The sequence below is a fragment of the Pistacia vera genome, unplaced genomic scaffold, assembly GCF_008641045.1.
Source record: "Pistacia vera cultivar Batoury unplaced genomic scaffold, PisVer_v2 Contig204, whole genome shotgun sequence".
Lineage (NCBI taxonomy): Eukaryota > Viridiplantae > Streptophyta > Magnoliopsida > Sapindales > Anacardiaceae > Pistacia > Pistacia vera.
The window spans coordinates 264598-282640 of record NW_022196007.1 but is presented as its reverse complement, the minus strand read 5'-3'; the positions used below and the strand labels follow the sequence as shown (position 1 = coordinate 282640).

General features: G+C 40.4%; 1 protein-coding gene across 1 annotated transcript; it reads right to left on the bottom strand.

The window, feature by feature from the left end:
• Positions 1-9869: 9869 nt before the first annotated feature.
• LOC116128870 (L-type lectin-domain containing receptor kinase I.8-like) lies at positions 9870-17455 on the bottom strand. The gene is made up of 3 exons (XM_031414641.1): positions 16637-17455; positions 12854-12863; positions 9870-12013 (listed from the first exon to the last, which is right to left on the bottom strand). The coding sequence occupies exons 1-3, from the start codon at positions 17447-17449 to the stop codon at positions 10005-10007; spliced, it is 2832 nt and encodes a 943-aa protein (XP_031270501.1). The 5' UTR covers positions 17450-17455; the 3' UTR covers positions 9870-10004.
• Positions 17456-18043: the final 588 nt, after the last annotated feature.

Genomic DNA, 18043 nt, shown 5'->3' with positions numbered 1-18043 from the left:
CCTGCTTATCTATCTGTCCGTCTCACAGTTCATGGTCAGTGCGGCTTTAGTGCAGGAAGAGGAAAAGGCGCAATGGCCAGTGTACTATGCGAGCAAGCGCCTGTCGGATGTCGAGGTGCGGTATCCAGAAATGGAGCGACTAGCCCTTGCTCTGCTGATCGCTTCCAGAAAGCTGCGACCTTACTTCCATGCCCATACAATCAACGTTATGACTAATTACCCCCTCAGGCAGGTCCTCCAGAAACCAGAAGCCTCGGGTAAGCTGCTCAAATGGGCCATGGAACTGAGCCAATTCGACTTGAAGTATAAGCCCAGGTCGACCATTAAAGGGCAGGCTGTTGCAGACTTCATCTCGGAATTTTCCTATTTTCCAAGCGAGCAATAGCCTAGCGAGGTCGTGCAAGAAAGTATGCAGAACCTGTCGACCTGGAACCTCTACGTCGACGGGTCATCAAACAGGAAAAGAGCCGGTGCGGGTCTTCTCTTTGTAAGCCCCGAGGGGGCTCGAATTCATGGTATTCTGCGGTTTGGGTTTAAGGCGACCAACAATGAGGCAGAGTATGAAGCCCTACTCGCCGGGTTGAGGCTTGCCAAGGAAATGGGCGCAACCGCGATCAGCATTTACAGTGACTCTATACTGGTCGTCAACCAAATTCTAGGGGAATACCAAGCCAAGGAAGAGAACATGTTCCGCTACCTGAAAGAGGCTAAGACCGCTTTGGGGTCGTTTAAGCACTTTGAAATCACTCAGATCCCCAGAGATAGCAACTCTATAGCGGACGCCTTGGCAAAGATAGCCTCGTCGTTGGACTCAGAGGCTCAAGACAATATTCCTATTTGTTTCATCGATGCTCTAACTACCAGCTCGACCGAACAGGCCGTAAACGTGACCCAACCAGATTCCTGGATGACTCCCATCATTCAGTACCTCACGGATGGGACCTTGCCAAGTGACAAGGTCGAGGCAAGGGTCCTGCGAGTAAGATCTTCTCGTTACATACTCATCGGGGACCAGCTTTACAGGAGAGGATTCAGTGCCCCTCTTCTCCGATGTGTAACCAGTGAAGAGGCATACTACATCATGAGGGAGATTCATGAAGGGATCTGCGGTAACCATACGGCTGCTCGATCTCTTGCGAACAAGGTTGTTCGTCAAGGATATTATTGGCCCCAGATCCAGGAAGATACGCACAATTTTGTCAAAAAATGTGACAAGTGCCAGCGGTTCGCGAACATTCCGCGAGCCCTCTCGCACGAGCTGATAACCATGTCTAGTCCCTGGCCATTTTCCATGTGGGGGATCGACCTTATCGGTCCCATGCCAGTTGGAAAGGGCGGGGTCAAGTATGTTGTGGTCGCTGTAGATTATTTCACGAAATGGGTAGAAGCCGAACCACTGGCCGCGATCACGACCAGAAAGCTGAAGGACTTCGTTTTCAAGAGCATAGTGTGCCGCTACGGAATTCCCCACACCCTTATCTCGAATAATGAAAAGCAATTCGACAACGAGGAGTTCAAACAGTTCTGCGACGAGCTGGGCATCCATAAAAAATTCGCCTCAGTCGCCAGACCGCAAGCAAATGGCCAAGTTGAAGTAGTCAACAAGACCATCAAACACACCCTAAAGGCCAAGCTCGGGGCGGCCAAAGGAAATTGGGCTGACGATCTCCCCGAAGTCTTATAGGCATACAGGACAACCCCAAGAACTTCCACCTCAGAGACCCCTTTTTCACTAGCCTATGGCTGCGAAGCGATGATCCCTGTAGAGGTGGGAACTGGTTCTCTTTGGAGGGACTTGTACGATGAGGTTGAAAACGAAGCACTTATGAGGGCAAGTTTGGATCTTGTTGAAGAGCATCGCAGCAAGGCTTCGCTAAGGATAGCAGCCTATCAACAGCGAGCAAAGAAGTTTTTCGATTCAAAGGTCAAGCGAAGAGACTTCCAGGTCGGGGACCTTGTGCTAAAGGAAGTTCTCCTAGGGACCAGAGAGCCGAGTGCAGGGGTACTAGGACCCAACTGGGAAGGGCCGTACCAGGTTGACAAGGTAATCAGACCGAGGACTTACCATTTCAAAAGACTGAACGGTTCCAAAGTACCCCGAGCTTGGAATGCCGAACACTTCCGGCCATACTATCAATAATCCCGAACTCAGCTCTCAAATCAGTTTATGTTAATTTCATTTTTACTATAAAGCTTAATTTTGTTCGCTAGAAACAGTTCGTATGTGTTCTGTTCGCGTGTAAGAATTCGCATGTAATATTGTTTATGTAAACTGAATTGTAAATTGAACTTATGTATGAAAAAGCGAACTACAATTGAAAAGAAAATGTATCTTCATTTATGTACAAACAAAAGTTAGACCCAATTACAATGGAGTTGACTCATTACATTACGGCTGGTCGGGGGGACCCTTCGAACCAGAACCCCCTGCCTGGTCGGGTCATTGGGTGGCCGTGGCTGCCTGATCGTCTTCCTCAGCCATGATCCGCAAAGTCTCTTGCCACCCCTCCGAGAGGTCGGAAATGTCCATATTTGGGTTTCTCAATCGGAGGGAATAAATACACTCGATCGGCCAGTCAGCGGCCTTTTCCTCCGTCTCCTCTGACTGAATCCGCATTTCTTCAGTCAGTGAAGCAATCTTTTCTTGACTCTCCTGAAGTTCGGCCTCAAGAGCTTGCCTCTGCTGTTCGAAGGCCTCTCTTTCCTGTTCAACTTGCTGGGCCCATATGGAGGTCGCCTGGATCTCCTGGTCCTTCTCCCCGACCATTTTGGAGAGCCTGACAGTTGTCCTTTGGAGTTCCTTCACATCCTCCGCACGTCGCTCAAGCTCCGCCTTTTGGAAGTCCACCGTTCGTAGAGCAGCATCCTTTTGGCTCAGATACCTGCTCGCCGCATCGAATGCTTGTGTTCTTTCAGCTTCGACGGACTCTAGGCTTTTCTTAAGCTTCGCGACCTCCTCCTGTAGGTTGCTGGACCCCTTCGCGGCTCCTAGCCGAGTCCTCTCCATGGACATCCTCATGGCAAGTAGAGCCTGCGAGCAAGAAATGGTTAGAAATGAACCAGAACAAAATTTTAAGAGCAGCTCGTTTACCTTGCTTAGATGCTAGAACGACGTGGTCATCAGGTCGTCGCCCGTGTCAGCGAACTCATCGTAAGACTCCGATAGTCCACACTCGAGCAGGGAATAGACTATCGGCTGCAGGTACTCGGGCAAGCTCCCCAGCGAGTCCAGCACTGGTATGTCCTTCGCCTTGTCGGCGGTGATTGCCTCACCTGCAGTTCCTTGCCCAACCTCCTTGAGTCCCTTCACGACCTCCAGGGTTCCTCCTCGGATTCAGTCTCAGACTCTTCAGCCTGAACCTGTTTCCTCTTCTTCGACCTTTGAGCCGGAGCCTTGCCCCTTGGGCGCGCAGATGGTGCCTGAGCGACCTGTTCTGCCCTGGTCGCTTCATGCACAGGGGGCTGTGAAGGTGCGACAGTTCGCACCGGTTGCGTCAGAATAGGACGAGCAGCTTCGACCGCTCGCTCTCTCCTCGATCGAGGGAAGACGAACGGTGCTCGGCGGGGCTGCTCGGATTCCTTTGGGGGCATAGTTTCTGCATGTAAGTGCATTAGTAAACGAAACTGCTCCGCGACCAGGACAGAAATCAATGTAACTTACCTTCCAAGGGTTCTAAAGACGCGTTGTTGCTGATAAAATCGTACTTCCGCAAGTTTGCGGTTGTCACGAGCTTTCTCGCGTCCCGGCTTTCCTCGTCTAGTACTCCAAAGGATACGAGCCTATCCAGGTCGTCAAGTAAGTCTTGGCTGGTTGTTCTGTTGACTGCAAAAGAATATAGGTCATTATTATAGGGCATGCGAATAGATAATATGCCTAGCGAGGAAGAACCTACCTGGTATCTGAAAGCGGCAGTAGTCATCATAGCAGAAAAAGAAGAATTTCATCTCGTAGGCCCCCGCGTTGCTGGGATAGCTATGTATCCCCTCGGCGATGGTAGGTCGCCGGGACAAGTAATATGAATCCTTGTCCCTATTCTTTTTAAGGTAATAGGCGACACCGAGCTCCACTGCCGTTGGCTCGCCCAAGCCACTTTCGCAGCATGCGATGTACATCGTGACGGCGATGACATATGCTTTTGGTGTGAGTTGCATCGGTGCGATCCCGAAGTGATCCAGGACCAACCTGATGAAAGGATGGAAGGGGATCGTCCCTCTACCCTTGAAGATCTCTTCGGAGATCGCAGCAAGGCCATCAGCAGGACGCCGTGACGGCCTAGTGTGGTCGAGGAACACCTCAACGTGGACATCGAACTGTTTCTTAATCCTATCCAGCTCTTCTCGGGTAAGAACCGAGAAGACTTCGAGGGATGGGTCCTCGGGAACTTCCCGCAAGGACGAGCTGGCTCCTTCCTCGGGTCTGGATGTTGACGGTTCCATTCCAGAGTCTGCAACACCAACATACATGGTCATTTAGGCCTTCGTATTTTGTCCCGTGCGGCGGCAGGGGACAAACTCCTAAAACCCTAACAGTAACTCAAGCCGCCACCCACGGCTCGAGTCCGGCAACAGTGGCGCGTCTCTGGCGGAACACCAGGAGACCCAACGCAGTTGCCCACCAACCAAACGCATGCAAAAAAAAAAAAAAAAAAAAAAAAAAGAAAAAAGAAAAAAGAAGAAGAGAATCTTACCTTCTGGGATGCGTAACCGAGGCCGAAATTCGTTTCAGTTGCCTGATAAGCGCCGATCGGAAAAGAATAATTTCTGGTTTGCAAATGCTTGTCACTCGAAGAAAAAGGGGTTTTCGTGACCTCATCTGAAAAATGTGAGTTTTTATATGGACTGCGAATCGACGGTTACTACCTCTCGGAACCGAAACGACAACCTTCTCTCTCTCCCCGCATTTAATGCACCCCACGTCGCATTAAATGCCGTAATGAGGGTCGTCGTTTCATGTGTGTTGTGCAGTTAAAGCTGTCAAAACGATGCCGAGTCAGCATAACGCATTTAATGCTTCTGGCAGACACTGCAGCACATGCAGAGCGCCTGACAGCGTGGATGCAGGTTCATTGAATCTCTCCAAGGCACGTAAAAGAGCGCCCGACGAATCCAGGTCGTTGAAATGACGATTGTCAGGTCGTTTGGGCGAGAATTATGCGAGGTCGTGTCCGTCGAAGGTCGTGTCCCGAGCTTCTTCTATTCAGGTCGAAACAACCAAAACCTCCAATAGCGGCATGACTTAGTTTCCAAGGTTCGACCCTCAAACCTTACAAACTAGGGGGCTTCTGTTATGCCTGAGAAATCAAAAGCTGACGTGGATTTGCGTGACGAAACGTGGCCTGCTCCCGTCAGAACGGTAAGCGCACGTCAGGCCTGCCAAACGCCCTGGTGCTTCCACGTGTCCGCTAACCTGCTCCAAATCGCGTGAAATCGGCTTGGAAAATGGGTAATGGGACGTAAAGCCAGATTACATCTTGACACACACACCAACCCAAGGATTTAATGATCATTACACGCATTTAGCTTGATATAAGAAGAGGAAGACCCCTTCATTAAGGGGATTCGATCCTTTTTACATTGGTATTCTCTCTCTCACTAAACAAAGCTTTGTATTGACTGTTCAATCATTTGTAAGTCAGTCCGCTTTAGCGACCTGACCCACCATATTAATACACATCAGTGGACGCAGGATTTGCTACCTTAGCATCCGAACCACTTTAAAAACTCTCATTGCATTTATTTCACATTGACAATCCATATTCATGTGTGTTCCTAGCCCAACCAACGCTACGCACGTGTCAATTAGTTGGTGTCTAAATCACGCATCAACAAAACCCAAGAACAAAAATAATAACAATAATAATAATAATGATAATGATAATGATAATGATAATGATAATATAAGAATATTTCATATAAGGATAAACCATGCCAACATATGAGATTTCATGGAAAATAGGGGTAAAATGCATGTTTTTAAAGCATACTTTCAAAACTGACGAAAAGCACCCATTTTCCCTTTTTACCGAGAAAATTACTTACCAACATCACAAATCTCAGTCCTCTCTTTAACATGCTGTCCAGTCAAGAATGCAGTTTAATACCCAACAATAATTTCATCAAAAACACAAGTCAACCATCATCCTAATATGTATCCAGCCGAGTGCAAGTGGTTACAATTAACAAGCAAATGCATCCCACTTAAAAACTCAATCAAGCACTTCAAAGATTCATCCAAAAACAAGTAAAAGAAAACCATTTAAGCAGTCTTCACAAAATAACAAGGCTCTCAACAAGACATTAATATACAACCATGAGTCTTGTGTTTTTAGGAAAGATCTGGTGACATGCAACACAAATCAGCTTTGTTAAATTCAGATCTGAGACACTTTCACTCAAAAACTTGCTCAGCCGGGACATGCTAAGGTAAAGTTTTAGCAAGCTTCATACTCAAATCAATTTCTAGCAAGCTATTTTCAACCAATACAATATTATGCATGCAGCCGAAGCAAATGTAACAACACAAACCAGTAAACTTTCATTTTTACAACAAGATTTCGGCCACCAACAAAATCAACACGTTTCAACTCAATTAGCCAAAAGCAAACTAGAATAAATATCTCACAAACATCATGCTTGTAAAGATTTTTGCAAAAACAATGGATGATAGTAAAAGAAAATCGACATGCAACGGCATAAGTTTAAGTTTTTAAGGAAAACGGTTTAGATCCACTCACTATTCTAACTCAGCCGAAGCTCCCTGCACTCTCCTCCACTATTCTCTCTCACTCTTACCATTTTCAGCCGAACCCATTCTCCTCTCTTCTCCTTTTTCTTCCTCTGCTCTTGTTTTCTTCTTCATTTGGGCGAACTGCCCAGTTTTTCTTTCTTAAAAACTGAAACAGTTTTCTAAAATTATATCTGGCCCCAAAATTCTCTTAATTGCAGTCTAATCCCGCCACATAATCTTCTCCTAGGAAAAATGTCTAGATTTTTCCCACTCACTGAGTATTTCAGCTCAACCATTTTTTCGCTCAACCATTTTTTTAAATGTTTTTCCCCTCTCACCAGGACCTTCCAGAGATCGTGCCGAGCAGTGAGTCTCTGCTCAGGGTTGTGCCACGCGTCGACATGTTTTTATATGTGTTTTATATTTATGTCGTATTGTATTTTTGGACTTTCGTTTCAAAAACTCATGTTTCTCATCATGTATTTTCTTTTGTTTATGTTTCGGAATGTGTTGTATAAGTGGAAAACCTAATACCACAAGTTTTTCTAAATCTTTTCTTTTGTAAAACGATAGATGGTGTATGTTTTATTTTTATTTTTTCTTTTATTTTTGAGATGTTGGAAATGGAAATACTATGATGTTATTTAGAAAAAGTAAGTCTTTTAACAAGTTTCACAGTTTTTCTACATAGCACGTCTCGGGTATCCGAGTCATGTGGGAGCGTCCGGATCCTACGGGATGAGGAAATTCGGGACGGGTCGTGTCAGTATTAATTAATAATTTATTTTGTGGGGTCAACATGAAGTTAAATGGGGGTTAAAATTGTAAAATCTATAAACTATTAATAATTTTTTAAAATTTTTGAAAGGTTTAGTGGATTCAATTAAACCCACAAGCTATTATGTGGTTACGTGCTTGGTTAATCTAATAATTGTTCGAGAGAAAGTTATTAGAATTTTAGGGAGTTTGGCTTATAGAAAAAACTTAATATTGTTAGCATTAATTGTCAATACATAGGAGTAAATTGGTATAAAATTTATGCCTTAGGTTTAGTCATATTGCTTTACATTCAATTTGTTATTGAAATTCTGTTTCCTTTTAGTTTGCTTTTAATTTGTTAATTTTAGTTTGATTCATTCCTTAAAGTTTTTATTAATCAACTATTAATAGAATAGTTTATTTTGGTAGTTGGTAACTAGTAATTCTCTAGGATTTGATATCTGTTTACTCAGATTGTATTACTTGTATGATTCCATACGCTTACAGAACTCTAGTAAAAAATGATCATATCTATTAAATAATGAACACGTTTTGGTAGAAGGGAATCGTGCCGCGGCATAATGCCGCAGCACACAAGTAGAAGGGAAGCATGCCGCGGCACACAAGGAAGAAACTGGAACTAAAATTCCAAAATGCTTGATGCCTAGGCACTGTGTCGAGGCATGGTTTAGAATTTCAATTTTAGATAAAATCAAATTAAGTTATTTCCAGTTTTTATTACTCTATAACTTCTTGTAATTATTGTTGTAAATTATTTTAGTTACGCTTTTAAAACCTAAAAAAAGGAATGTTAGATGTATGTTTTAATTGAGTTCAGTGAATATAATTGTTCTCCTTTTACACAAATTCATCACTCCTTCTTTATCTTATGAAATTAGAAGCCTGAAAATTGATTTTATTGGCTTCTAAACAATTTCAATTCAAGGATATAAACTTATTCATATTACTCAATGAATTCTGGAGGAAGTGAAAGTGATCTTCTACTAACAAATACTAAGAACCCAGATAGTTTATTATTTTGCATAACTATCTAGTTTAATATCTATCACATCATACATCGAATCTGCGGAAGCGAACTTAGACTAATTTGTAGATCACACTGTTTCTCAACTACTTGTTTGGAAAAAACCATTCTTTATTATATGCTAATATCTTGCTTCTTTTTTGCGATGTTATTATAATATTATTTTATTTAAGGAGTTAGGTATGTTAATTATTTAAATGTCTTACTTCAAGTCTCTATATACTCCTTTCTGATAGCATGATGACGGAATTAGATTAGCTGAACTCATATCTGGACATCAATAATTTTGAATCTTGCGTGTAATTGATAGCTGCGTATTAAACACATGGTTTTAAAACCCAGACTGGCCCGGTCAGTTTAACCGGTTAGACAGGGACCCGGGGCCTTCTTCGGGTCAGGTCATTCTTTTTAACTGTTTCAAGTTTAAAATATAATAAACACACCCCTAATTAATACACATCAGGCCCTAAAGGTTTCAAATCTAGCAAACACACCCTCTAGCCAACTGCAAATCGGCAATGACCTCCCCTTTTTCGGCAACCTTCCACCTTCCCTTATTGTCGAAAACCACCTTCTGACTTTCTTCGGCACTGTCATGCTTCATCTCCAGCTGCCGCATGATGTTTCGTCGTCCACCTTCGCCGCGTGATTTTTCTTCCATTTCCTGATGTTGATCGGTCTTCTTCGGCATCGATAGGCTTCCTCAACCACCAATCTACCTTCTTCCAAGCTCCCTTGCCGTCGTTCACGAAGATCCAATCATCTCACCAAAAAAAGCCACTGTGACCATTGACTTCCACCACTGATCTGCCATTTTCCGGCGATGCCTCTACTTGCTAGCTGCCGATTCGCCCTCCCCATCATCCGATCTACCCTCCCTGGTGTGTTGCCGCTGCTCTCCCAATCGATCGCCGATTTGCATTTGGCTAGGGTTGTGTTTGCTAGATTTCAAACCTATAGGGTCTGATGGTATTTATCAGGGGTGTTTTTGTTAGATTTTAAACCTGTCAAACCATTGGTTCAACCGGCGGTCCAACCGGTTGGACCGGTTGAACTGTGACCTGACCATCAGAGTGGGTTGCCCTCCGGTCCGGTTTTTAAAACAATGATTAAACAATTTTAGCTTGAAATTTAGGTAGAGTATTGCATGGTATTGGCGGAAGAGGTACCAAGTAAAACTGGCGGCACAAAATATGTTAAAAGTCAATTCATATGCTTTAAGAGTTCAATCCCCTTTCTTCAGGTGCGCTTGAAAATGAGAATTTGGATCTCCTATATGTTTTTTAATAGTCTTATTTACAAATCAATATTTGGAAAGTCAAACCAGATTGTCTCACATAATAGAATAACAAGTAAAAATGATACAAGAACTATCAGTTTGAGAAACTCGCAGAAAGTTTTAGAAACAATATTTCTTTTTACATGGACCATGATTAGTCCAAAGAAAGGCTCCATTGCAATAAGATATTTGATTCAACGACCTTCTATGAGGACTGAATCACAAGTAGACATGGTCTGCGCAGAACTACTTTCAAACAATGTGGGAAATGACATTCCACTATTAGAATCTTCATTACTATTTATGAACACATCCATTGAACTGCTATTAGGTGATATATCTGGCAGTGTAGCATCGCTGTCCAGATACTGCATCAACTGTCTCATGTTAGGCCTTGCTGCGGGGTTAGGGTGTGAACAAAACAGCCCTAGTTTCAGTACCAACTCTATTTGCTCCTCTGCATAAATACCTTCTAATTTTGGATCACTGGCATTGATGATAGCTCCTCTTTTCCAGCAATTGATTACCCATTCAACCAAATATACCACTCCATAACCTTGTTGCTCTATAGGCCTCCTTCCACAAGCCACCTCAAGCATGAAAGCCCCAAAAGCAAATACATCCGTGCTGGTAGTTGCCTTTCCAGTTCTAATGAGCTCTGGAGCCAAATAACCTACAGTTCCCACAAGGTTAGTGGTTTGCGGATTGCTATCGTGGTCATATAGTTTAGCTAGGCCAAAATCACCTAACCTCCCATTTAGATCAGCATCTAAAAGAACATTACCCGGTTTTATATCTCTATGTAGAACAACTTGTTCCCATTCTCCATGAAGGTAGAGAAGGCCAGAAGCTATTCCTCTAATGATTCGAAATCGCTGAAACCAATTAAGATTTGGCTCTGTATTGCTGTATAATAATTTGTCCAGGCTTCCATTTGGCATATAATCATAGACCAAAATAAATTCTCCCTTTCGTCTGCAATAGCCACGGAGTTGCACCAAGTTCCTATGCCTTAGCCTTCCCATGCTAACAATCTCAGCCACAAATTCCTTCATCCCTTGTTTCGAATCGTGAGAGACTCTCTTGACCGCGATTTGTTCATTAGAAGGAAGGACGCCTCTGTAAACCTTTCCAAAACCTCCTTTTCCAATAAGCTCTTTGTCCTTGAAACCTCTAGTTGCTTTATAGAGATTCTTATAGGGGAACCTTTGAGGGCCATATTCCCTTTCCCAGTCTTCACATACTTCTTCATATTTCTTCTTCCACACAATATAAGCAGCTAAAATGACTACTATAAAAACCACAGCCACCGCTACTACAATCAAAACAATCATCAGTAGTGCAGGTTTCTTACTTGCTTTCCCGTGTGCAGGAACAGGAGGAAGCTTGGAGACATCAATGTTTTGTGCTTGTCCGCTTCTGTTGAAGCTCCATCCTAGAATATAATGATCACTTGTAGTTGTGCCAGTTGCTGCTGAGAAACCGACATACATAGAGTCCAAGAGAACTTCAGAAAGATTGAGGGGCGTTGACAAGAGAGGTCTTTCTGGTTTTGCGATTCGAACAGGAGAGAGAGTCACATTGATTAATTTTTCAGCACCATCGTAGTCTATCCAAACCTTTATTGGATCTCCACTCATGAGCACTAAGCTTTTGTTCTTCCGTTCTTCATTCGAATAATAAGTTGCTGTAGCAGATTCATTAGAAATCAAGCCGTTCACATCAATTCCCACATGGTTTCCATCCATGTCATAAAATTCAGGGTTTTGTATAGTATCAAACTCGATCGCTAAGATGTGGTTTGTAGGCTGGCCATTGTTTTTAAGATTGAAGAGTCCCAAATAAGGACCTGCAACAGCGCCAGTAAAGTTCATAGACGGTGAGATGACAAAAGCTATGCCATGGCCTCCCTTATTAACCCATTCTGGAACTATGGCAAAAACAAAATTCGTGGAAAAGGAAAGAGATTCAGGGGAAGATGTGTTGAATTTGAATGGGAATGGATAAAAAGCATGACCAGTTTGCCTCTCAGAAGTGTTGGTTAGCTGCAATAGACCATTGGGGTGGATTTCTGAGAATTCACCCAGATGTAATTTGGCTTCATGGAAGCCATGATTGTAGATGAACACGTTTTCATTTAGAGATGAGCACAAGCAAATGAAGGATAAATTGAAAAGCATCCAAACATAAATCGATCGAAGAGCTGCAGCCATCACAAAAAAGGTGAAAAATATGTGTTTTGTGGAGAGGAAAAAGGTGTTGCTGCTAGTTTGGTTGTTTCAAATTTCTGAGAGATGAATATTTATTTAAAGAAAATTGAAATGTTGATCTATGTCTATGATAGTGCAGTCTTGGACTGCAAGAACATAGGAGAAAATATTAACCTGCCAACTCAGGATTTCAATTCAAGGGTCTAAACTGGATTCACATCACTTAATGAATTCCAGAAGAAGTAAAAATGATCTTCTAACCACCACTGGGTGGCCCACCCACTAGTCAACTAGAGCTCTTGACTCTTGAGTGTATTACTTAACAGATCATGAGTTCGAACTACCTGGGTTGTTAATAGGGATGACCACTGAGAGAATTTATCCAGCTGTCAACTTCAAGATCCAGGAGATTAGTTGAGGTGCACCCAAGTTGACCTAGATACCTTGGTCACAAAAAAGAAAAAATTGATCTTCTGCCAACAAATACTAACGACCAATATAAGTCAATTTTATTATTCTTCATGACTATCCAAGTATATAAATGAATTCAGACCAATTTGTAGATATCATGTTCTTCAACCACTTGGTTGAAAACAAACCACATCTTTGTTATATGTTAATCTCTTGGTTTTTTGGATGTTATTCTAGTATTATTAATTTTAAGGATTCAGGGATGTCAATTGTTATGTCTAAAAAATCAGGGCTGATGTAAGCTTACCTCAGTGAGTGATGCGACTAAATCAACCCTAGTAAGTGCATTAGTCATGTTCAAATAATAAAGTGATAAGTTTCAGTATCATCCCACAGAGATCAAAGCAAATATTTGTAATTACCTAAAGCTACCTACATGTTATTTGAGAAAATGAAAGTTTAAAGTGTAAAACTAATGGATTAAAAATAACTAAATTAAACAAATAAACAATGTGAAGAACTTTCCAATATTAATGAAGTTAGGGTACAAATTTCCTCCTAATTATGCTTGACAACTACTCTTAACCCGTTTGTGCTATGAATTGGTAGGATTCTTTTAAGACCAATTATCCTTATTCAGGCAAAATATTCAGCTTAATACAGATCCCTATTCGTTTACTCTAAAATTAAGAAGCATAAATTCATCAATCCCTTACAACTAATTCACCCTATTCGGTTATGAATTAGGTGGACCACAAATTAATCCTAAAATCTATATTAGATTGCTTCTAGTTTTAATATGTTGAGCAAGGTTATTCCCATAAAACAATTATGAATATGAATTAAGCAATAAACCCTAACTTCTCTATTTGAAACATCATCAAGGCAATTGAATCAATCCAAATTTAAGTCACCACAGTCTAGGCCGTGGTGCTTTCTGGTCATTTTGTTTTATCTTAATTCCACTACCATGGCCATGGTGAACCACCAAGGTATAGCCATGGCCTTAAAAAATGTTAGATAGTCTCAACTTCTTCGAGCTTTAAGTCCCAATTTCATTCCAATGCTCCAATCTACTCAATCAAAGCCTGAAAAATACAAAAGCCATCCAAATCAATAACTAACCATTCATATCTCAAACTTAATAAAAACTAACAACAAAACAAAGAAAAAAATGAGAAATGAACTAAACTAACATCAAAACAACCCTAAAAACACTCAAATTGTGCAACTTATCAGCGAACACCAATCAGAGATCAAGAAGGGTTTGCGCTGTCTAGAATTTGTCACGTCGCCCCAAGACAGAGAGAATACGGCTATCACCAATTCAGCAAGCTCAAGTTTAGTCTATAAATGAGTACGGTCCGCACACCTATCCAAGCCCCATATAATTAATTTAAGGACATTTCCTAAGTTATTGGCCAATAGGATGCAAGGAAGAACTTGCATGACACCTATCCACTTGCAGACTTGTAATCATTACCTTGAATTTAGTGGCTATAAATAGAAGACTCCCTCTCACAAAATTGGGATCTCGAATTTTTATAAAAGGAAATAGTAAAGACAACCTACGGGAAAGAGACTGGCTTAATATTCTCTCTTAATTCCAAGCTCTTGTACTTATGTTCGCAGTTCGCGACCTATTGCAACTTAGCTTATAACCAAGAACACTCATATAAAAGAGAATAATGGATGTAGGAATCGCTCTAAGCATTTGAACCACTATAAAATTCCCACTATCTCATTTATTATTTAGTCTTTGCATGTTACTGTGACATTAATCCAAATCTCAAGTCAATCATGTGTAATTTCTAAGACCTACTTAACACTTTACACATGCGAGGTCATTGATGTCAAAAGCACACATCAACATTAATCATTTAAAGTTTATCTCTATTCAAGCCTATGTATAATCCATGATGACGGGAATTAGACAGCTCACCACATTTCTTGTTAATCTTGACAGCAATAATTTTGAATCTAGGGTCTTGATAGCTGCGTATTTACAGTTTTAGCATGAAGTTTAGGTAGAGTATTGCAAGGCAGAAATGGTTACTGGAAGTAAAACCTAGGGGCTCGATGTACCGCAGAGCTGTTCAATCCCCCTGCAGGTGCACTGAAAATGAAGGTTTGGATGTTGTGTATCATTTATTTGCAAGTCATTATTAGAAGTCAGCCAATCTTACTTCTATAGGTTGGAACTTTCAAAGATGGTGGCTTTTGTATAAGTTGAATTCAACGCAAATACTTCTCCTACTTTTGTTCTGATGAGACTGAAATTGTTAGGTGATATCTGTTAGGAAACGACCTGGTTGTGCAGCGGAAAACAAAATTTTTACAACTACGGATCGTTCCTTAGAACCCAAAATCAGGGCATAGATTTTAGAGTTTATGCATAATATGAATCTGCAGAAAAATAAATCTAAAGGTTTAGATTCATACCCACGTTTGGAGGCTCCACCAATGTTGTCTCTGAATGTGTTTGCTACCGATCCAAGTGTAGGATCGAACCAAGAAGTCCACACGAAGACAACCACCAAGAACCAAGGAGGGATTTGCTAGATCCTCCTTGGCNTGGTTGTCGGAATCTGACAACTATGGATGAATAGAGGTGTTTTTGTTAATTTATAAATTATTTTGTTAAGGGTATTTTTATCAATTAACAAACTTATAGGGGTTTAAAAGTTTTTTAATTTAAGATAGGATTTTGAAAATAGAGAAATAAACATGAATTTGTATTTGGAATAGGGATAGAATAGTGATAAATAATGAAACAAACGAATCCTATAAAATTCTCTCTGTCTCATTTATTATTTAGTCTTTGTATATTACTGTGACCTTAATTCAAATCTTAAGTCAATCACTTATTATTTTTAAGACACATTTAACATTTTATACGTGTAAAGTAATTGATGTCAAAATCACGCATCAACATTAATCATTTAAAATTTATCTCTATTAAAAGCCTCCATGACGACTGGAATTAGACAGCTCACCACATTTATTATCAATCTTGACAGCAACAATTTTGAATCTAGGGTCTTGATAGCTGCGTATTTACACTTTTAGCATGAAGTTTAGGTAGAGTATTGCAAGGCAGAAATGGTTACTGAAAGTAAAACCTGGCGGCTCGATGTACCGCAGAGCTGTTCAATCCCTCTGGAGGTGCACTGAAAATGAAGGCTTTGATGTTGTGTATCCTTTATTTGCAAATCATTGTTAGAAGTCAGCCAGCCTTCTATAGGTTGGAACTTTAAAAGATGGTGGCTTTTGTATAAGTTGAATTCAACGCAAATACTTCTCCTGTTTTTGTTCCGATGAGACTGAAATTGTTAGGTGATATTAGAGCATCTTGAAGAGTATTTTTATTAAATTTTAAATATAAAAAATATAATTTTTATTCAAATCTAATAAACTTTTTAAATTTAATAAAGATATTCTGTAATTTAAAAAAAGAGACTTAATGGAAAAGAGAATTAATAAATAAAATGTATAGGAATATATAATTTATTAATTAAAATTAGGATAGAAAGTGAAATTTAACTCTTTAAATGTAGAGAGTCAAATTCACTCTCTAATTTATATTTTAAAGATAAAGACTTTATTGAATTATTATTTTTATGATAAACTATTTACAATAAATAGTTTGAGTTATATAAAAAGTTCTTTGGAGATACTCTTAGAATCAAACATAAGAAAATTATGGGTTACTTTGTGCTTCAAATCTCATTTACATTAGCAGAATATCCAACAGTTTATTAATTTCGAATATGCAGAATATGATGAGTAGAGATCTCAGACAAAATTTATCTTTTTGCATTAAATTATTAATTTAATCAAACTCCTTTTGCATAAAACTACTACAGCACAAATATTTCTTGATTCTCAGTTATGGGGTCATAGTATTTTAATGGTTATGTAAGAGCTACCTATTCTAACATTGACACGGAGCCATTTGCATTCCAGTAATAGCAAACTAGAACATTAAAAATGATATCTATGAAACAAAAAACCAGATTATTTTACAGAATACCTCGCTGAGTTTAATTAGAACACAAGCAATGTTACCGTTTATCAAAATGCACAGAAGTTACATGAGCAGAAAATATCTCACTTATTCATTGCATTTTTTTTCTCCACTCCCCAGCCATGAATGGACCAAAGATCAAGCCATTGCATAACAAATTCTTGACTCATCGACCTACTGTAAGGCTTGAATCATTTGTAGTCGTTGTGTAAGAAGAACTACCCACCAGTGAATGAAATGACACAACATTGTCAAGAGGTTTGTTACGTGTTGTGAATTCGCCAATGACAATGCTACCAGGTGGTGTATTTGGTAACATAGTACCACCATCCAGATACTGTATCCCCTGCTTCATGCTAGGCCTAGTTTCTGGGTTAGAGTCTGAACAATAGAGGCCTAGTTTCAAAACCAATTCCATTTCCTCCTCAACGTATATACCTTCCAATCTAGGGTCACTAGCATCAATAATAGCTCCTCTTTTCAAGAAATCTGTGACCCAATTAACCAAATCTTTCTCTCCAGGCTCCATAGCCATAGGCCTCCTTCCACAAGCAACCTCGAGCATAAAAGCTCCAAAAGCAAATACATCTGTGCTGGTAGTTGCTTTTCCAGTTTTAAGAAGCTCTGGAGCCAGATAACCTATGGTTCCTACCAGTTTGGTGGTTTGTGGGTCGCTGCCATGATCATATAATCTAGCGAGGCCAAAATCTCCCAACTTCCCATTGAGATCGACATCTAAAAGAACATTAGCAGGCTTTATGTCTCTATGCAGAACAATTTGTTCCCACTCTTCATGAAGGTAAAGAAGGCCAGAAGCTACTCCTCGGATAATCCGGAACCTCTGAAACCAATTAAGGTTTGGCTTCAAATTTCCATATAAGATTTTGTCAAGGCTTCCGTTAGGCATATAATCATAGACTAATAGAAGTTCTCCCTTTCGCCTGCAATAGCCAAGGAGTCGTACCAAGTTCCTGTGCCTTAGTCTTCGCATGNTAACTACTTCCATTACAAGTTAAGTTTTACATGTCCTTAATCGATGACTACATTTTGCATCAAAACTTTGAAGACTTGACTTGAGTTGCTGATACTTCTGCATATATTTGTAGATAAGATCTAAAACCCCATTCTTTTGGCCACATCAATCCTTCAAATCAATTCATAGATGATGACAATTTTTACTCATTATAAAAAATCTCATAACCACTGGCAAAACTCCATGGTAATGCCATATGTCGCCAACGCTTTAGACACGTGCAAAAATGGAATTCAGAATTGGAATGGAGAGTAGTCCATTAAACAAAGATGGATGAAAGAAGTAGTCAGAGATAAGTGTTAATGTCCACAACTAAAAAATGCATTACGGAATGACAAACCAAGTTATTGGATGATTTTTTTTCAGACAAAAACAGCATTGGTTATGATGGGTTTAAGACTCTTTTAAACAAAAAGTGTAAAACCCACTTAGTTTCTGCAAGACTTGGAAATGGGAATGGTGGCAGACTTTGTACAGTACAAAACTGTTGCTTTTCTGCCTTCGTGGAGCGAAGCTTCTCATAAGGTTCTGAATCATATAGACAGCATGTGT